Source organism: Colias eurytheme, chromosome 7 (genome assembly GCF_061535395.1).
Source record: "Colias eurytheme isolate Ceu_HAF_F1 chromosome 7, ilColEury1 Martin Lab GWU primary, whole genome shotgun sequence".
NCBI lineage: Eukaryota > Metazoa > Arthropoda > Insecta > Lepidoptera > Pieridae > Colias > Colias eurytheme.
Genome location: NC_142986.1, coordinates 4,672,507 through 4,694,495, shown reverse-complemented (window position 1 = coordinate 4,694,495; position 21,989 = coordinate 4,672,507). Strand labels below are relative to the sequence as shown.

At 33.6% G+C, this 21,989-nt stretch overlaps 2 protein-coding genes across 3 annotated transcripts; one reads left to right on the top strand and one right to left on the bottom strand.

Moving 5' to 3' along the window:
* The first annotated feature begins 591 nt into the window (after nucleotides 1-591).
* LOC149906996 (putative 4-coumarate--CoA ligase 3) lies at nucleotides 592-18,846 on the top strand. 2 transcript variants are annotated; one of them, XM_090104053.1, is made up of 9 exons: nucleotides 592-702; nucleotides 4,495-4,705; nucleotides 5,785-5,931; nucleotides 6,415-6,615; nucleotides 6,701-6,809; nucleotides 16,071-16,297; nucleotides 16,938-17,116; nucleotides 17,528-17,683; nucleotides 17,931-18,846. In XM_090104053.1, exons 2-9 carry the CDS (start codon nucleotides 4,531-4,533, stop codon nucleotides 18,213-18,215), a joined length of 1,479 nt encoding a protein of 492 aa, XP_089960179.1. In that variant the 5' UTR covers nucleotides 592-702; nucleotides 4,495-4,530; the 3' UTR covers nucleotides 18,216-18,846. The 2 variants fall into 2 exon arrangements, with proteins under 2 accessions (XP_089960179.1, XP_089960180.1); XM_090104054.1 differs by lacking the exon at nucleotides 592-702 and adding an exon at nucleotides 1,380-1,730.
* Nucleotides 18,847-19,932: 1,086 nt separating this feature from the next.
* Nucleotides 19,933-21,753, bottom strand: LOC149906995 (uncharacterized). Its single transcript, XM_090104052.1, has one exon. The coding sequence runs from the start codon at nucleotides 21,626-21,628 to the stop codon at nucleotides 20,204-20,206; it is 1,425 nt and encodes a 474-aa protein (XP_089960178.1). The 5' UTR covers nucleotides 21,629-21,753; the 3' UTR covers nucleotides 19,933-20,203.
* Nucleotides 21,754-21,989: the final 236 nt, after the last annotated feature.

Sequence of the window (21,989 nt, the reverse complement as noted above, 5' to 3'; positions counted from 1 at the left end):
GACGCTGACTGAACTGAGACGTGACGGCACCGGGTGAGTGGGGATAAAAGTATGATACATGTATGGAAAGATTATTTGACGTGCCTGACCGGGGACGTCACTGATAGATTTCGTGCCGGCGACTGTCGTGTGGGAACAGAGTCATACTAGAACTATTGATACATATTTTTTTTTAATCCTGTCCGGTGACGTGCCGTGACGGTGACTGATGTGTGTGAGTGCACCCTTAATGAAGCAATGATCGTATTGGATGCACTAATAAATTATGCGTTGAACTTTGGAACAAAGGTTTTATATGCTTTTTTTTGTTGTTAATTTATCTTGTGATATGGGTGGGCAAGTGACATTTTGTGTATGTAAAATTTTAAAGAATTATGTACAAATTTATTTTATAGTGTAGATATAACGGGTAATGGAATAAAATATAAATTAATTGGATGAAATAAAAAGCTATTGTTATTTTTCAATCATTTTTATATTATTTAAGCATAACTTTATGTACATTATTTTTAGGTAGGTAGTTGTTATTTAATAAAAATAAGTAATCAAAGATCCGAAAACTGTATCTTCCCTCGTTAAACTAGGGAAAAGGAGGTTAGTAAATATTTTGTATTTCAATATATATTATATATACCTACCTAACACATCTTAATATTTTTGTATATTTTCAGATTGCAATCAACTTGCGGCTTCGATACTTAGGTAAGTCTTATAACATAGCCTTATTTACTAATAAGACTCATTCATTAAGTGTTATATTAATTAATACGCTTAGATAACAATAAACGAGCAATTATGATGATTAGATGATAAAGCTGTTGGATGACCTTAAAATGATTGATTATTACTAGCCCTAGTTATTGCATGACTACTTATTTTATATTACGATTTGTTCTTTTAAATGCAATAAAATTTATATAGCACTATATTGTGCTTTAAAATTAATTATAATTAAATTAAAAAAATATATTTAATTATAATTAAAATACCTAAGAATGAGTTTGAAAAATATGTAGATTGTAGGGTGGTATAAAATGATACAAATGTAATATACACAAGTAGTATCAGATTTGTGTGTGTGTTCTAAGTCCCAATGTAATTCGATGTCTCCATTTTCGTATAGGGACAGGAATTACAGTGTTGATATTATGTACCCATTCTCTCTTTTATATGTAATTAATTTAAATGGGTTTATAACGTAGGTATTTAATTCATAATTCTATGTAAGATATTTTTGTATGTTGATAAGATATAAGATAAGAAGATGTCTCATACACCTGTTATCAGAGGACAAAATGAAAACAATAACAGTCGGCACTACATGATGCATTTATTTAAATAGTAATAAAATAGTAAAGTGGACCTTGCCCTGTGAGAGGCAGACGTCAGCTGTCGTCGTAGGCCGACTCACGCGCCAACATTATAGCCAGCAACATTCACGCGTTGTTCCTTCGCGGGTAAACATACACCGCGAAATGTCTTCTTTGAAAATTTTGCGCGGGAAAATTGCGCGCCAAATCCTTAAAAATTTAACAGCCCAAAATGATAGTTGCCATATTAAAACCAATAATGTAGTGAAAAATTTATCAAGGTGTTTGGCTACACAGACTGCACCTGCATTGAAAAATAATGTTCTAACTTCTCTGTATGGAGATATTGAAGTGGGTAACGAAACCTTGCCGGAATTCGTTTTTAGGGATTTTGAACTATGGCCGGATATGCCTTGCGTGGTGAGTAAAAATTATTTCGTTCGCGTGATTTAACTATGTAACTATGCTAACGGTAACTAATAATTATTTTTATATTTTTTATTGTTTATTATGCCATTGTTTCCATTTAAAATTTAAGTATTATCAATTTAGGTAAGTATAGGTCTCTATTTATCTAATAGGTATATTTAATTTTGAAGTGTAAAAATTGCAAACTTAATTGAGCAAATTGATGTTAAAAAAAAACAGTAAAAATCATAGATTCTAATGAAATGCTGAAATATAAAATCATGATAAAATCTCTAATTACCTGCCTAGTTTATTGATTTGTGCCATTAGTTGCTGACAGTACAAAGTTCAAAATACCATGTCTATTACAACGCGCGTGTTGTGTAGGGAATCTTCTGAATTAAAAATACTTAACATTGAACTTTGAGTCTAAAACAAAACGAGTGAATGACGATTATTTCATTACAATAATGCACCCATGCCAACATTAGTTTAAGAAAGTGAATATTGACGATTTAAAAGAAAGGGTAAACTTTGATCTTTGAAACTTGTTTATAAATAAACTTCAATGGTGCCGTCTTCATCGATTTCATGTGCCAAAAGTCTTGCGAGTTCGAAATACGTGCGTGCTTGCGGTTGTTTATTTATATGTCGTAAAATATAGATAATTAATATTTTTAAATTGATGAACTTCGAATCAAAGATCCGAAAACTGTAACCTGTGGGCTGTGAATGTAACGTTATTAAAATGATAAAAATTAATCCATTTTTCTATAAACGAATTTAAAATTATGGGAAAATTTCAAAATCACATGTTTTGTAATTAATAAAAAATTAAATATGACCGATTCTTAATTGATGATGACTGATGAGTAGGTAAAGTATGTTTACGTTAATACCGGTCATTTCTACACGAGTAAATATTATAAATAAAATATGATTTATGGATGTTTAATATACAAACAAGTCTGGATAATCATTAGAAAATAAAAAAAATATAAGGTGTCCTTAGTCCTACCAGTGCAGTGCAGTCAATGCGTACATCAAGTCTCTAACAAATATATTTTGAGATTTAGTTTCGCTTCAACTTAACTCAAACTATATTTAAAAAAACTTAATAAATAGGTAAATGCATTCTCAGACTTCAGCTACGACCAGGCAGCAACGAAAACCTTTGCCAAAAAAGTTAATTCAGAAAGATATCTTATACCAATTTAAATTAGATCTATAATCGCGTAGATTAAACTAAACAGTGCCATATTAAATTTTTAATAGTAAATTCGTGATCATTGATAAGTTACGCAAGTTCTTGACAATAAACTGTGCACGTGTGTTAAGGCGCAATACAAATACTTACCTAGTCCTGGTATAATAATTTTGTTATCATTCATTATCTCTACAGTTAGGTAACTAGGCGTTAATACTAGTCAAACGAAGTACCTAGGTATATATGAATGATCGTGAAATAGTTGAAACCTAAAATGTAGTTCATACCAAGATTGAGCTAACTGGTTCTAGTATTATTTGTGTCTAGACTTGCTCAAGCTTGGACTTTGATCACAACTATTTTTTATAACAAACTACATTTAAGGCTAATGTCATACAGACGACTTTCATAAATGGATACCTTAGGAATGATTAATGAACTTTAGGAAATAATTTAAACTCCATAATTGAGTCCCAAAAATTTGTGTCTAGTTTACTTTTTGGTTAAATCTGTACCTAGAACTACATAGGTTCCTAATATTATAATCTTTAAGAAAAATATTAGGTATATTATCTTTAAATGCTTGCTATTCATATTGTAAATATTTACACCTTTTATTACTACGGGACTATTTAAATAGCTGTAGGAGCATGGACGTATAAAAAAAGACGGACGGTATATCGCCTAAATATTGAGTGAAGCCTAGTAATGGCGGCGAAACATCCATGCGTGTGTGCCATGTTGCCATGGCAACAGCTGTGTTGATGACAATGGCGGCTGTATTTTTTTCTATAAATTTTGCCGTAATAATTTTGTCATTAAAACATAAAAGAAATAACTTGCTTCCCTGTGGAATGTAATCCCTTGTGTTTTGTTATTTAAAATTGTACTGTTGCGACACCATTTAACCACGCAAGACGGCATTTTAAATATTTTTTGTGAAACAGTGACGCAGTTAATCAGTCGGTAGTTCACGACGTAATGGCGGCCGACTAGCTTACTATGGTGAGAGTGTGTGCGTGTTTATTGTCTTTACGCGATCGCTAGCTTACTATGGTGGCTTCACGTTGTTTGTTCGTAATACGGCGTCCGTCTTTTTTTATACGTCCATGTGTAGGAGTTACATTTTCATTGAGATAGCCCGCGTAAAGTTGCTACAAATGAAAAATATTTAGGGTATGCACCTAAGTAACAGGCAGTTTATAAACCATTTATATTTAAAACCGTGCAATTTATGCGCAACATTTAAACGTATATGGCTAATTAATCAATCAATTTTATCTTCAATGCCACCACACATTTATACTTACTACCACCACCATAAATGATAAATCTTGCTAACTCCATAATATACTCGTATATTATTAAATTATTAATCTGTCATGATGTTTATTTTTTTGTGCTAAATATGGCTGAAGGAAATAATATAATTAGAATGCAAACCACAAAAGATAAATTATGTTACCAGTCACCATATACGTAAAAGGGGTTCACTTTTTAGTTTTTATAATAACGACTTTTATATGAAAAAAAAAAATATTTCAAAGTAAAAATCTATTCTTTCTTCAGACTTGCGGTGCATCAGGCCGCTCTTACGAATATGGGATGATGAGGCTGATGATAGAGCGATGTGCGAATGCTCTCGCCGGCCATTTGAAGATGGCGTCTGGAGAACGAATCGGTCTCATCCTACCCAACATACCGGAGTTTGTGGTACTTATACATGGTGCTATGAGAGCCGGCTTGGTGGTTACTTTTGCTAACCCATTGTACACACCTGGTGAGTAGAAATAAAAAGCTTGTACGAGATTGTAAGGTTTGAACGAAAACGTAAACTAGTGCGAGTTAGTGCCTAGTGTTCGAATTATCTAATAGCACTTGGGTGTAAATTTAATTACATTTTTACATTACAATTTGCAAAATTTTATTGAATATTTAAGTGTATATGTAGTTATATGGGTAGAGACGATACTGATTGTGGGGACAAAGTACGAACACACAGACCGGATTGTAGGTAACACGGAGTGGGTAATTTTATATAATTATTTCTTTAAACATAAATAACAATGTGAGCTCGTTGATCCGACGGCATGTTCAAAGGTCATTTTATATAGTAAAGGTAGGTTCCACACAATTAATTTGTGTACACTGAACAATTATGGTATACGCATGTTTAAGTTTAACGTTTTTAATAATGGTTTATGGGAAAAACAATACTTACTTAAATCTTATAATTGCACATAACTTGCTCTAAAATGAGATACTTATTTATTATACAAACAAGAAATATGTATCTAGATTCTAGTTGAATAGGTACTTCTAAATATAGAATTGTTTAAATAAGATCTAGATAAACCGATATAATAAGAACAACATAAGAACAGCTTCCTTCCTTACAAATTGAAATGTCTATCACATATTTAGACTTCGATATTACCATACTTTATGGAAATAGTACAACATTGTCTTCTATAAAATAGTACTCTTTAAAGATTAGGTAGCCGTTCATAATATTGTAAAGTTACGTGTACCTAATGGAGACACTATCATTAGAGAGAGCCGCGTGGGCGAATGCCTCCGGATTACAATTATGCTTATCCAACTGATAAATAATTGTCTATTACTTATCTATTAAAATAAAAGTATTTGTGTAAAAATAGACAATTGGACTAGAAAAAAAAAAACTGTTCATTTCATTTGTTTCTTGTTTTTTATGTTTACTTACATTTTTAAATTAACGTGAAAATTCTAAACCGAAAACGTGCATGGTAATTTGATGGTAATCTATCGCTATACTAGACACAATCTTATAAATGTTTTATTCTAACTTTCTATTTTAATTATTATTTTTTAATACAGATGAAGTTCGTCGCCAATTCATGGATTGCAATGTAAAGGCGATTGCTACGATAGAAATGTTTATGCCTGTCGCGCTAGAAGTTAGCAAGTCTCTCAAAGATTACAAAGGCACCATCTGGGTGGGTGGGGAGGATGATAAAACTAAAGGTAAGGACTAAAAGTACTTTGGCTAATAGAATTCATATTTTTATACTTCGTAATTAACATGTTTTATGCTATGCTTTCCTTATATTATATTTTTTAAGTGGGGAAATATTTCATACGATAGTTATGATTTATGGTTGTATACTATTTTAAACTGACCTCGCTGATCATCGAGAATAAAAGAACCAAAGAGTATAAGCAATAAGTCTACTTATGAAATACCCCTAGTTTATTCAGACTATTTAAACACCCACTATTAATTATTAAAATGATTTTTGACGTGACAACGTCTTATAATTCGATAGAGCCGGCTGCACGCACGAAAAAACATGACTCATGCGGCGTTACCTCGCTCTGAGGCGTTCCATGTAAGGCTTGAAGTGCAAGCGAGAGCGCGGAACGAGCGACAAAGAGGCACAATCGGACGTTGTCACGTTCAACTATCGTCAGTAAACCGACTTTACAGACAACCAATTTTTTTTTCAGATGTATATGGTCTCCGTTCTCTATTAATGGCGGATCACGAAGCAGATCTTCCAACGGTGAATGCAGATGATGTATGTTTAATACCATATTCTAGTGGAACTACTGGCCTGCCAAAGGGTGTGATGCTCACACATAAGAATCTGGTTAGCAACTTGAAGCAAGTACAAGTCGCTAAGTTCATGAAGTATGATGGGGAGAAAGGTAATACATTTTTATTTTACTTATAAAGAATATAATAATTGTAAAAATGTTAATTATTCAATTAATACATAACTCATATTTTCAGGTAAAGGAGATTGTATCTTAACAGTTCCGCCGTTCTTCCATATCTATGGTTTTAACGGTATTTTGAACTATAACCTAGTCCTAGGATACCACATTGTATCTATACCTAAGTAAGTAAATAAAAACTATTATAGCAATTTATTGCAATGAATTTGATATTTTTTGGTTTATGGCATTCTCAATATGTCAAATCTATAGGTACTAATATTATAAAGCTGAAGAGTTTGTTTGTTTGAACACGCTAATCTCAGGAACTACTGGTCCGATTTGAAAAATTATTTCGGTGTTAGGTAGCCCATGCATCGAGGAAGGCTATAGGCTATATATCATCACGCTAAGACCAACAGGAGCGGAACAATGCGGGTGAAATCGCGGAGCACAGCACTAGTGCTTTATACAAGGTGGGCCAAAAGAAATCACCCTATTGGAAGATGCTCTCATTTTTGCAAATGGCCGCCAATGTCAAATCTGTTTTGACATTTGTGTACTGGACAGATGTAGAATACAAGTGAACAAGCCATGGAGCGATACCTTAGCGATACAGTACCCAATAACGCGGAATAATCGTGTCAACTTTTTTGCGTAACAATTCGTCGCCGATTCCCCGGCCGTCCTACACTGACTGCGCAAACACTGCGCCGTTTGGCCACCAACCTTGAAGAGTATGCGACCACACGCGACGTTGCCAAGAGTGTCCGGCCCCGGAGCGCCCGTTCTGCCGAGAATATCGCCGCTGTTGCCGGAAACATGCTACGGGCACGGTGCACGCCATAGGGCCATGTTGACTGAGTTTTTTTTTGCCGCAATTGGACGAATTAGGACTGGAGAATATGTGGTTCCAACAGGACGGAGCAACGGCACACACTGCGCGAGCCACAACCGATATTCTGAGGGCGGCTTTCCCGAGTCGCCTCATCTCTCGTTTTAGCGATTTGCACTGGCCCGAAAGATCGCCCGATTTAACCGTTCCAGACTTTTTTGTGGGGTTTTTTTGTAGTCCCATGTTTACATGAACAAGGCTGAGACCTTGGAAGCCCTCAAGGACAACATTAGACACGAGTGCGAGAATTTGTCGCCCGAAGTTCTCGCTGAAGTGATGAGAAATGCCATAAAACGAGCCCGTATGGCAATCAATTGTGACGGCGCCCATTTGGCCGATATCATCTTCTCGACTTAACCAATAAAATTTTAAAGGTTCAAATAAACATAATCAAAAAACAGAATCAAAGTTTTTCATTTAGAAAAAAAATGAGAGCCAAACAACATCGGATGACTTCTTTTGGCCCACCTTGTAAATATAAAAGAAGCAAGCTTTTGGTCAAGCGTCCACCCCGGATTGGCGACAAGGACGCGGGTTCGAATCCCGCCTCGTGATCGAATTTTTTCTTATCTTTATAAATTTATATTTATCGCATTGCTAAATATGCAAACCTTCGTTGCATTTATGTAGATATAACTGAAATAGTTTCCGATATTACCAAATAGGTATTAAATTTTATTTATTGTTACATGAAATTACAATAAAATGATATAATTTGGAAAATCCAAAAGTGCACGCCTCATAATTTTTTTTTAATAATTATTTATTAATTATTATTTTTGTTTATTTAATAACAATTAAACCACATCGAATCAGACCCTGAAAAATGAAAGGGTTCTATTCCTGAGCATACTCAAGCGTAAGAGAAAAAAAAAGACTCGATTAGTAAAGTATTTCGGTCGCTATCGTGTTAACAAGAAAATCCTCCGCACATACAGACACACGGACGTCCAAGACAGAACTTTTTTAAACTGTTTTTTAACTAGTTTAAATAACAAAAATGACATCAAAAATATCATGAATGTTAAAAATAGTGTTTTTTCTTAATATGTGTGTGTATGTATTATCTTACAAGTGCAATGTATGATACATAAAGACATTTTAAGTTTGAAAAATCAGATGTTTTGCGCGAAGTGAGAGTAGTACCTACCCACCTCAACGCTTCGCTTATGAGGCGTGCAATATGAATACTATTTTTGTAAAATGGTTTAATAAAACGTTATCTTTATTGAACTAATACGTAGTATGTATGTTTATTATATGTTTTTTCAGTATTTCTGTAATTTATTACGATAAAATGAACTAAGTGCAGTTCACAAAATTGATTACAAAAAAAACTTCAATCAAGGGCGGATCCAGCTTTAGTGCCAGGGGGGGGTCACATAGACTCACGTGGTCAATTTTCAAAAGCTATATTTTGGTAATTTAATTGATACGTAGATAAAAAAAAAAGGTCAGGTGCGAGTCGGATTGGCGAACCAAGAGTTCCGTACAAACATTTTTATATGTTTTAATATTAAATTTATGCTTTTTGCGATTTTTATTTTATCTGTGCTATAAGACGTAAACGTTTCTATTAAATAAAGATTAAATATCAAGATTATGTGTTCACGGGAAGTACCCTGTAGGTTTTGATTCCTGGCAACACTTGCGAATGTTGATAAGCATGAAATGTATGTAAAATAAAAATAAAATAAAATAATATTTATTTGCTTAAAACATGGTACATAGAGATGTCAAGTTTTAGCAATTTTTCCTCCATCTGTGCTGACATTTCTTTTAACCAAATTTCAGAACTCTGTGTTCACAGGAAGTAGTACAATACCTATAGATTTTGATACCCTTGTGATAATGTCGAAATTTGCGATAATTTACGGCATAAACGGCTGTATCTTTTGATTGCGTTGGCTTATATGTTGATTTTTTCACAGCTATAAGGAACAATAGATTTGAGTATTCGGTATGAATTTCAGATTGATACCTTCACGCGTTCCTGAGAAAAAGGGTCTTGACAGGCAGACAAACTTGAAAAATATATATTTTTTGCAATTATTCCTGTATCTGTTCTATAAGATGTTGCTTTGTACCGAATTTCAAGATTCGTTGATGAGTTTACGGGAAGTACCCTGTAGGTTTTGAGTTTTGATTCCCTTGCGAATGTCGAAATTTGCGAAATTTTTCGGCATTTATGGCTGTATCTTCTGATTCGTTGACATAGAAGTTTGATTTTATTATAGCGTAAAGGTATTATAGACTTGAGTTTTTGGTATGAATATCAAGTTAATATATGTCAGCGTTCATGAGTAACAGGGTTGTAAGTTAAATTTTTTTTTAAATATTTTTTTATATTATAATCTAAGAAAAAATTCATGCTTTTCGAAATTTGTAAACAAAGTCGTTGTCTCTGCGCCTATGTCCCTATGTATGATTAAATCTTTAAAACTACGCAACGAATTTTGATGCAGTTTTTTTTAAAGATAGAGTGATTCAAGAGGAATAGTATATAATTTATAAGGTTTTAGAGAAAGCGGGTGAAGCCGCGGGCGGTAAGCTAGTCTGCGTTATAAGACGTTTGATTGTACTAAATTTCATGACTCTGTGTACTCGGGAGCTACCCTGTAGGTTTTGATTTCTTAGGGAGTGTCGAAAAATTTCAGCAATTACAGCTGCATCTTTTGATTGCGTTGGCTAAAACGTTTGAATTTTTCACAGCATCAAGATTCAAGGGACCGTAGACCGTAGGATTTCGACATTAGCAAGGGAATCAATACCTGCAGGGAGCACCCTGTCCAGTAAACACAGTCTTGAAATTGAGTAAAAAGTATCGTGTTATAGCACAGATGTAGTAATAACTGCGAAAACCCTAATTATTTAATTAAATTAAATAAAAATATTTTTTTTTAATAATTTTAAACTTACAATCCCTTTACTCATGAACGTCTACATGTATTTAATTGATATTCACATCAGAACTCAGGTCTATACTAATTAATAACTTAAATCTGTTATTTAATTCAAATTCTATGTCAACGCAATCTGAAGAAAAAACAATTATTTATTTATTTTATTTATTTAGAAAACAAGCTTTCACATTTATTTAAAATACAATTTTGCGATGCGAAACCTTACGAGGTTTGTAGCAACGCTCACAGTCGCTTAAACACCGTTTGTTATTCGCAAGGAAGACAAAAGATGTGCCTACTTAAACCGGTTCCTTATCTATTCATGACATACAAATACAGGGTGTTCATTACAATGTTATTTTTTATAATCATTTTATTGTTTTTATTAATTCGTGAAAATATCTTTTGTATATTCTTTTATAGTTTTTAATATTAACGACCTTCGTGACTTTTCGTGGCATAGAGTTAAGTATAGTGGGTAATAAGAGATTTGACGTACGCTTCCCATAAAAATTATGTACTTTAGGAATCATTAATTTATTGTTAGTTATTTGTCTGGTAGCAAACTGATGCGAAATGGGATTTTGAAGGTTTATGTTATGAAATTGTTCTATGAGAAAAAACTTTTGAAACATTTGTTTTATTGGCAGTACATTACAATAGCTAAATAGTTCGAGAGGTTTATCTTTAAACTTGTTTTTAATATTAATAGGTACAATTTTTTTGATTATTCTTAGTTGTAAATTTGCGATCCTATCTATGTAAGTATTAAATGTGCGTCCATAACTTGTGATACCGTACTGTATTATCGATTCTGCCAATGATCTGTAGACACAAAGAAGAATTTTGTATGGTACTTTATTTCTGATGATATATAATTTTGAGAGTATGGCCCTAAGTTTTTCACACAGATTATCTATATGATGGTTCCAATTAAACCTATTATCAACAATTAGTCCTAAGTAAGTATAGTAAGGCACTTGATCCACACATTCACACGAGCAGTCCGAGTTATAATATGTAGCCTTGTGAAGACATACGTGATTATGCGCAATGATTTTAAAATTATTACAGTTTTTCAAATGGCTCGAGTGTACATGTACTATTTTTGTTTTCTTAACATTTATGACAAGACCCGCATCGTGCGACCACATTAGGATACGCGTAAAATCTTCCTGTAACTGTTGAGCTGCAATATTAATATTTTTGTCTGAGGCTATAAGACAGGTGTCATCAGCATATTGATAGATAGAACAGTTGTTGATGACATGTTCCATATCATTAACATACGCCAAGTACAATAAAGGTCCTAACACAGAGCCCTGTGCTGTACCCTCGGTGACGGTCATTTCATTGCTCATTTCATCGCCTATTTTAACACGAAATTTTCTATTAGCAAGATAATCTTTAAACCATCCCAGAAGAGGTCCACGGATACCAGAGTTGTCTAGTTTGTGTATAAGAGTGTCATGCCTGAGTGTATCGAATGCCCTACTATAATCGATAAATAATAGAAGTACATGTTTTTTGTTATCGAGACATGTGTTACTTCATCTGTAAATTTTGACAAGAGTTGTGAAGTTGACTTACATGGTTGAAATCCAAATTGAGAGACAGATAAAATTTTATTTACGGCATAGAAATTCTGCATTTGTTCGGCTATAAATTTTTCCACGATTTTGTCTAATACCGGAAGAATGGTAATCGGGCGATAATTTTCATACTCACTTCGCGAACCCTTTTTGTGAATAGGTCGGATTATCCCAGTTTTCAACTCTATAGGATATTTAGCATTAACAATAGATGCATTAATAAATTTAACGATAATGTCTACGATTTTAGTGCATATATTTTTTATGTCAATACATCGAATGTTGTCGAGTCCAGGAGCTTTGTTGATATTAAGTTTTTTTATTATATTACATACTTTTTCTCTGTTAGCTTTTTTAAGTAGCATTGATTTATTTTGTGGATAATAATAATCATTTTCACATAATAGACGCTTATTGCATTTAGGAATAATTTGTTTAATACTATAATAACATTCTTGTGCAAAATTATTAGCAATTGTTTTAATGTCTATGTTATTTTTATGAAATGCTTTTAAGATACAATTGTCTATAGAATTTTTGCAGCGACCTGTTAATGAATTCAGAATTTGCCATAAAGCATGACTGTTGTTGTAGTTTTGATTAATTTGATTAAGGTAGTAATTATTTCTTGATTTTTCTATGAATTTGCGCGTTTTGTTACGTAATTTATTGTATTTTAATCGAAGTATTTTATTAGTCGGATCATTTTTCCATTCAATAAAAGATAAATCTTTTTTTTTACACATAGCTTTTATGGTGGTAGTGATCCAAGGATCTTTGTTTCTTTTACTTGATGTTGAAATTATTTGTTCAAATTGTGATTGATTATAACAGTTTTGAATGGTAGTTTTTAAGTTATCATATAATTTATATGGACACTCTGTATTCGTAAAATCATCCCAGCTAACATGATCAAGCAAATTATTAAGTTTATTGTTATCTATTTTTCGAATGACTTTAACATCACCCTGTACCTGTGTTAATGATTGTCCAATGCACGACAATACGATCATACGGTGATCAGCCATTGCAGTGCCGAGCGCGCCCGAGTACAGGTCTAACAATTGCGTCCTTACGAAAATGTGATCGATTACGCTACGCGTTATTATTTGGTTTCTTATTTCAATTCTTGTATAATCGGTTATAACACTTGTTAGACCGCACTCGGCCATGCTATTTATGTAAAAATCTTGAATGTTACCCTTTATTTTTAAATCAATGTTCATGTCTCCTATAACAAAAATATCGAAGTGTTTAAAAGGCTTACTAGATAAAAGATCCTTTATCTCCCTTACGAACAAGTATTTACTTTCGTTGGGTGGCCTATATAATGCACAAATTGTTGCAACATATTTGTGATTAGTGGTTAAATGACCAATAATTGATTCACAGTGATTTAAAGTGTGATGTTTGACTGTAAATACGTGAACGTTCCGTATGTATATTATAATACCGCCACCTTTTTTATTCTTCCGTAACTTTTTGTGCATTACATAGCCATTTACATTGAACATATTTGCGATATTCTCTTTAATGTTTACTTCAGTTAGTATGAGAATATCTATTGGTGAGCATGAACTGTTTATTAATTCTAAAACATAGCAAAAGTTTTTAATTAGTGATCTTATATTTATATGGACTAAATTTAACTTAAATTGAGATTTCGCTAACAATGGAACATTTTTACAAAATGAGTTATAGGTACTACAATTAAAAAGTTCTAAATTATTGCTTGGGATATTCGACTGAACTGTGGTGACACATATAAAATACTATATCTATTACCGCCGATGATGTGCTGGTGCTGCCTGGTTTAAGAGATTTTCAATGTCTGTTTCGCTTCTGATCACAATAGGTTTATTATTCTCTGATTTACGGATTAATATATTCCCATGCTGGAACCACACATATTTATAGTTTGGTGTTAGTTTTTGCTTAGCTTGCCAAAGTAGGGTTTTATTCGCTTTAGTTAGGGCTTTGCGTACTATCACTTTGGTTTTAGCTGCTGGTACTGCTGCATCACATGCCACCTGTCCCACTAGTACCTCTTTGCGTCTGGAAGCACGTATCCACAAATTACATAATTCCTCCTGTTTGAACTCCAATTGAATACATCCATCCTGTCCGTTTCTTCCTTCCAGGCGCTTCATGTTGGAGATTCCTTCTGTGGTTAGATTAAGGTTATTAGCTAACTTGTTGCATACGTCATTAAGATCTTCATTAGGACGAGACGGAATGTTGGCAACTTCTATGACGGTATCCGCCTCCTCGGTACAGTGGTTGACGCGTGAGCGTAGAACCGAGGGGTCCTGGGTTCGATTCCCGGTGGAGACGAAAAAAAAAAAAGTCTCGGTCTGGCAGGACACAGAAGGCTGATCACCTACTTGTCCCTAAAGAAAAATCGATCAGTGAAACAGATGTATGAATAATGCATCTGCCCCCTACCCCACTACGGGGACACGGGACTTCACTTTATGACGGTATCCAGACGCTGCTGCTCCATATAACGCACGTGTTGTTTTAATGCGTTTATTTCTAGATCGAAGTGTGATTTTTCGTTTTTGAGGTTAGTATATTTTTTCTCTAGCTCTTTTATTTGTTTATTTTGGGCTTCAACAGTTCTCGTTAGTTCGTCGATTTTGTCACAGCAGAAGCTTAAGGATGTTTCGATGGGCTGAAGCTCCTTCTTAAGTATTCTTTTCAGTTCTAAAGTAATATCTTTTAGGAATTTGTTAGTGTCTATACAACTCGTACCTTGGTTCCCTTCTGAGATAGTATCATCTTCTTCCTCCTCTAATGGTATTATGAAAGATGATTTTTTGTGAGGCGAGTTAAGTTGACATTCCTCACAAGTCCATTCGAGGCTTCCGGCGTTCCGTAAGGCGGAGAGTTGTTTGGATGACAGTCCAGTGCATGATTGGGTGGCATGAACAATCTTTCCGCACTTGCCGCATTCTAAGCCTGGTGTTCTTTTTGTTAGGGCCTTGTTACAGTTGTCGCACTTTGACATTGTAGTTATTGCACGCGATGTGTTGGCACAGTAGAACCGGTTACCGCAGCGGCGCGTATACGACTGATTAGAGCCGCATATTCTGTAATTCGCAACTACTTGCAAGGGAATCATCAATCAAAACCTACAAGGTACTTCTCGTGAACACAGTCTTGAAATTTGGTTAAAAGCACTTACAAGCACAGATAAAGAAAAAAATCCTTTAAACAAAATTGTAAGATACAACATAATGAAAAAATATGTTTGCTCGGAGTCCTCGGTGCGCGAGTCCGACGCGCACTTGGCCGATTTTTTGTTGTAATTTGACTGTATTTTCTATTGTTCATTTAAAAAAAAATTGCTATTTTATGTCTTATCCACGAACTGGGATATTGCGATATTTGAGGTTTTGTGTGAAAAGTGTAACAGCAAAAGTTGTAGAAAAAAAATTAATTACTTACATACAATGATACAACTTTACCATTACACTTTATTCCGCGGTAATAGTTTTTTTTTAAATCAAAAAACCTGTTATTTGTCCTTAAATTACGACCATAGGTCGACCCTAATAAACTTTTTCTATAATTTTTGTTATATTCTCTTCCGTTACCGTTTGTAATTGATTTCAATTTTCATTGTTCTATATAACTTTTATGTCTCAAAATTCAATAAAAACATCATATTGAACGGTATTAATTTGTTAATTTAAAAAAGTTAATATTAAATTGGTGGTCCACTTAGGTGGTGGACCTATCACCTAGCCCAGGGGGGGGTCATGACCCCGTGACCCCCCCCCTGGATCCGCGCTTGACTTCAATGCACGGATGTCGATCTTTGAGTTCTATTTGTTCATATTTCAATCACATCTTAGCGAATTTGTATTACAGCGTAAAGACACGTTAAATGATGAGAAGAGAAATGCGTAGTTTATTCTATAATATTCTTCCACTAATAAAAAGCTAAATCTAACAATCTTAAAATAAATCGTTTCCATGACAATAATACTGACTAAATATGAATAAAAATTAGTAGGTATTACGATATATAATAAATGTTTTTTCTTTCAGATTCACACCAGATGACTATATCAAGTGTTTAGTAGAATATAAACCAACGACGTTATTCGTAGTGCCATCACTTTTAGCCTTTCTGGCAACACATCCAGCTGTGAAAAAGGAATATTTGCAATCCATAGAAACCATAATGGTAGGAGCTGCTCCAACTACGGACAGCATGCTAGAGAAATTTCTACTTAAATGCGAAAAGACTAAGGAACAGATTAAGTTGTTGCAAGGTATTGTATTTTTCTGTTTGTAGTCTTATTAGCGTAAGACACTAACGGCTGGACTAATTTGGCTATTTTATTATATTTATAGTAAAGACCAAGGAAGGTTATTGTGGACTGAATACACGGTAAAGGGTCAATAGGGCAGAACAGCGTCTGCTGAGGCAGCTAGTAATATTTAGTATTTCTACCTATAAAACACAATATTCAATATTTTTTTCATATTCGATGATTTATAAAATGCATTCAAAAGTTCAATTTAATCTTCTCTTACATTTTCAATTTGAGTATGTAAGTATGCATTTTAAAAAATGTAGCTCATAATCACGATTATACATATTATTATTGACGACGCGGTTGGCGCAGTGGTAAAGTAACTGCCTACTGAGCCGACGGTCCCGGATTCGATCCCCGGTCAGGGCAAATATTGGTGTGATGAACTCAATTATTTGTTCTTGGGTCCGGGTGTTATTATCTATATATGTATTTATTAAATATGTATTATATTTATCGTCGCCTAGTACCCACAACACAAGCCTTAATAATTGAGCTTACTGTGGGACTAGGTCGATTTGTGTAATAATGTCCCATAATATTTATTTATTTATATTTATTTATTATAATACGTACATTTTTTTTCGATTTCCAGGTTACGGTATGACAGAAAGTTCCCCCGTAACGCTATTAACCCCATACATATACCCGTACGATAAGATCGGTTCCGTGGGCCAACTCGTGCCGTCCACACAGGCGCGGATCGTGTCTCTTGCTACGGGTGAGGCCCTGGGGCCACATGAGTCTGGGGAGTTGTGGTTGAAGGGACCGCAGGTGAGGTTTTTTTGATATTATTTACGAAAATTTTCACGTAAAAATATATAATAGTTCTAGTAAATTAAGAAAATACAACTAGGTTCTTAACCCATTGAGCCCCGAACGGCCAGATCCGGCCGCGATACAATAGATTTTCTATTGTGTCTGTGATTCCGGGGCCTGATGGATTAAAAATGGTAAACATCTTCTAAATAATGTTTTTAAACTAGATTTTTTTCAAATAACTAGATAAGTAGTTACAATTTAAAGTATTTTATGTGTAAAAAAAACTAAATAAATTATTTTAAAATTTTACTCGTTTAGTTACATTTAAATTTAAATTGCCATCACAGAAAAAAATACTTTTTTTTTAAATCCGCTGTAAACAACTTTATTTCTAAATAAATCAAAAATTATTTTCCATTGCAGGTAATGAAAGGTTACTGGAACAACGAGAAAGCCACAAAAGAAACAGTGGACAGCGACGGGTGGCTCCATACTGGTGATGTTGCTTTCTACGACAAGGATCATTATTTCTTTATCGTCGATAGGACTAAGGAGCTCATCAAAGTTAAAGGAAACCAGGTTAATAGTTAATATTCTGTTACATAATATTTTTACCTTAAGTTTCACATACATCTTTGATAAAAATGTACCTACTGTTTTTAATAAAAGTATTTATTAGTTATTTACACACACATTTTGTGTGTTGCATGGATAAATGAAATAATTGAGACAAATTGGTACTTTTACGAAATTGTCTCAGCAATATAATTCCCCTAATTTAAAAGTAATAAAATGTAATTTTAAAAGTAATATTTTATTTTTCTAGGTATCACCAACTGAAATCGAGAGTATCATAATGGAACAACCAGAAGTGGCAGATGTCGCTGTAGTCGGCATGCCCGACGCGTTGGCGGGAGAAGTGCCCAAAGCGTTCGTCGTTCTGAAACCGAACCATAAACTCACAGAGAAACAAGTTTACGACATAGTCGCTAATAAACTGACCAAATACAAACACTTAGAGGGCGGCGTCGCGTTTCTAGACGCAATACCGCGAAACGCAGCCGGTAAAATCATGCGAAATGAACTGAAAGTTTTAGGAAGAAAAAAATAGATGTAATAGATAAATTTGCTTTGTTTGTACTTAATTACAACATAGTGTATGATGTTAGCATACCGCGTGAATGTAATGAAAACCATTTGTAAATTATTTCGAGATGTTTTCTGATCAACTTGTAAAAGAGGCGACTAATTAAACAGATTATTGTATATTTTATTGTGGTATGGTCTGATGTATGTGAGTTTCATAGATGTAGTTATCCCAAATTGAAAGCGGTCAAAAAATAAATTTATAATATGGTATACATTATACAAGACTAAATCATAAAGGCTACTCTGATAAAAAATAAGTTAATATCCAGAACATTTACTAACGTTATAAAATAATACTTAAATTTAAATTTCTATAATGTTAAACTACAGAATAAATTCCATTATTACGAAGAGCCTTCAATCAACACAAATTTTTACTATAAGGTAGTAAAGGTCATAAGTAAATTTGTGAATCGATTTTTAATAAAGACCGCGGTGCTTTGATATATTTTAGTTAAATACCTAGTTGTAAGTGAATAGTTTTATTAGGTAACATAAGTAGGAAGTTATATTTTTATTAATTTTGATACAAATATATATCTTATGAAGTATTTGAGATATTGTTTATTGAAAATAAAATTGTATTGTTGTTACTTGTTTCTTTTTTAATAAGTAAACCTTTCCCTTTTATACAACTACGTACTAGATTTCCGCCCGCGTTTTCAAAGAAAACTCGCATAGTTCCCGTTCCCGTGGGATTTCCGGTATAAAACCTATCCTATGTGTTTATCCACGTTACCCTCTATATGTGTGCTAAATTTCATTGTAATCGGTTCAGTAGTATTTGCTTGAAAGAGTAACAAACACACACATCCTCACAAACTTACGCATTTATAATATTAGTATAGGATAGGACTTATTCTCAAAGGCTCATATCGCATCATTTAGTTTGAAGGTTGAATCATTTAATTTGAGGCGATACTACAAACACATTCTTCGCACATTATGTGTGAAAAAGCACCCTATTTCTTCTATTGCTCAAAATTATAGAACTAGGTAATAAACACACCTCACATAGTACATGTTTCGCTTGTTTTGCATGCGCAAAAAATCTAGCACGGCTGAGCCACCACCAGAGCTGTACTGATCGAGGCGAGAAACGATATGATTGGTTCTTTTAATTATTTATTCCTCGCTACGCATATCTTTGGTGAAAAAACACCCATTTATGTCAGTTAAAGTTACACTGCATACAAGTTCCTTGCACAAGTCAGCTAATCAGCTATTTTCATGTGTAGTGTAGCTAAACACAATCGAGTATAGTATACATTAAGGTCACTAAGTATAGGTTGTATCTACACAATTTGATGCAAGTATGCATGTAATAATTTTTGAAAAGGGCCTCTGGGGCTATGAAATTGGTACATGTGAACAAAAAACTAAAAGAATACTTGTTATTATAAGAGTGAAGGAGAAATTATGTAGGAAAGTTTATTATTGTATAGCATTACATTAGCTGCTGTACTCATTCTTCAATTCTGCATCAATATATGATTTTTTGTGTCAGGGATAGGAATGATAGGAGAAGAATAACCTTAACTCTAGGAATAAGAGGTTCCTAGAGTTAAGGACATAGTGATAAGTTTAGAATTAAGTTTTATGTTTGTAGGATTGGGAATAAATAAAAAAATTGCCATAAATAAATAAATTAGCTATATATTAAAATAAAACAAACCGTCTACAAATCATTCATTTATTACATCATAACTTATCTCAATCATTCTAGAATACAAATAATGGAGATCCCTTTGTCACATAAATTGTTGTTTAAACTTATAAATACATACAAAAAGGGTGCATATTGCTTATCTACGAATAAGAAAATTAAGTGGGGCTTTTATCATTGGCCATCACTTTGAAATAACTTATTTATTTATCTTACATCTTGATAATAATTCAGACACCTCAAGTAAGGTCAGTTCAATTTGTAACATTATAAATTAATTATGCCTAAGATGATGGAGTTTCTGTCTTTGTTTCATTATCAATTTCAGTTACGTCTTTTTTAATTTCTTCCTTAAGGTCTTCTTGACTACTTTCTGGTGTAACTTGTTCTTCCTTATTTGCAATATCAGTAGGTGCTTGTGGTATTTCTGAATTGACATCTGTTATGGAATAGTTCTCAGACTGAATTGTTACAGCAGGTGTATCAATAACTTCAGATGTTGCATTTTCACTGTCATTATTTTCCTTATCATCTTGTGAAACCTGTTTCTCTGGTGTAACTTCAGTTTGAGATTTTGGAGAATTACTGTTTCCATCTACGTTATCACTTGAGGATGAGCTCTCTTCACTAGAGGAGGAAGCTTCTGATATATTTTTAGGTTCATTCTCATCCTTTGTGCTAGCATCTGAGCTACTTTCATCAGTTGATTTTTCGTCAATTATAGAATTACCTTCTACAACTTCATTGGTAGTTTTAATTGGTTCAATATTATCTGCAGCCTGGGCTTGTTCATGTAACTTTTGTTCTGTCATTTCTGCATCATCTACCTTGATATCTGGAATGACTAATGGACCAGGAGGGGTAGATGCTTCATTCATTTCTACATCAATCTTTTGCTCTTGATTTTTCTCCGTTACTATTACAGTATTGTTTTCTTTTTCGTCACTTAAAGGAGGGCTATGTATTTCTTCAGATTTCTCTTCTTGTAAGGGTTCCTCATTATTTTCAACTACGTTAAGTTCTGGTGGAGTAACAGATTCATATTCAGTTGTTTGTTTGTCTTGTGTGCTAGATTCATTTTGCTTAGCCTGCAATCTCGCTTCTAAATCGTCTACTGAAATATGAGCGTCAGATGAACTTGGCTGAGGTTCTGACTCCTGCCTAGATTCAGCATTTTCTTTCCAAGATATGTCTTCCATTTCAACATCAACATTATATTCAGAATTGTTGTCAGAGCCATTTACCATGGGTTCCATTGCTTCGCCATTTTCCGGTTCTTGATGTCTCTGTGGACCAGGCTCTCTTGTGCTTACGACTAAGATATTTTTTTCAATGGCTCTCATAAACTTATCGACTCGGTTGTATTGTTTCCGCGGACACGTAAGTAGTTCACATATCCTTTGTACCGTAAAAGGTGCTGATGTGAATGAATCAAGACGTTCAATGAGACTATTTTTCATAATATCATAGTTGAATGGATCCACGTTAGGACATGGTGGAATATCGACACTAGGTGTGGATTCATGAAAATCTGTTATTACATTTAATAACTTTTCTTTGAATAAACTTTTAACTAGAGACCATTGATATACGGGGTCTCCGGTACGAGCTACATACTCCAAATAATCATTCAATTCTTGTGGTATTATTTTTGGCTTACGTTTGGAGAATTCTTCTAAGAATTGAAACACTTCCTCTGCGTTTTCCATTACTCGTAATTTTTCTTTATTTTGTATAAATTAACTATAGGATAAACGATAACAGTCACGAAAACGGTCCACACAATCGTAAAGCGAAACAATTTACAAATCAAATCACCAAATGTGAAATGACAAGGCGTCAAGGCTCAAGCGAGAGCGACAGCTTTTAATACAGATAAAACATAAAACATAATACAGATTAAAAAATTTAAAACTATATGATTTAGTGAAAGAATAAAACTCAATTATTTCAAAATGTTTTTAAATCATTCTTTAAAATTTTTGGGTGCGATAGATACTCAGGCACATTACATTACATTAATTTCTTCTTTTCTCGAGTTTTTTGATTCTTCTGTTTAGGATCCGTCAC

Bases quoted from the DNA above. Each gene is read 5' to 3' on its own strand.
- LOC149906996 (XM_090104054.1), top strand. From the start codon at position 1,476: ATGTCTTCTTTGAAAATTTTGCGCGGGAAAATTGCGCGCCAAATCCTT. The intron at 4,706-5,784 runs GTGAGTAGAAAT...TTTTTAATACAG, and splicing joins TAACCCATTGTACACACCTG to ATGAAGTTCGTCGCCAATTC. The intron at 6,616-6,700 runs GTAATACATTTT...TCATATTTTCAG, and splicing joins GAAGTATGATGGGGAGAAAG to GTAAAGGAGATTGTATCTTA.
- LOC149906995 (XM_090104052.1), bottom strand. From the start codon at position 21,628: ATGGAAAACGCAGAGGAAGTGTTTCAATTCTTAGAAGAATTCTCCAAA.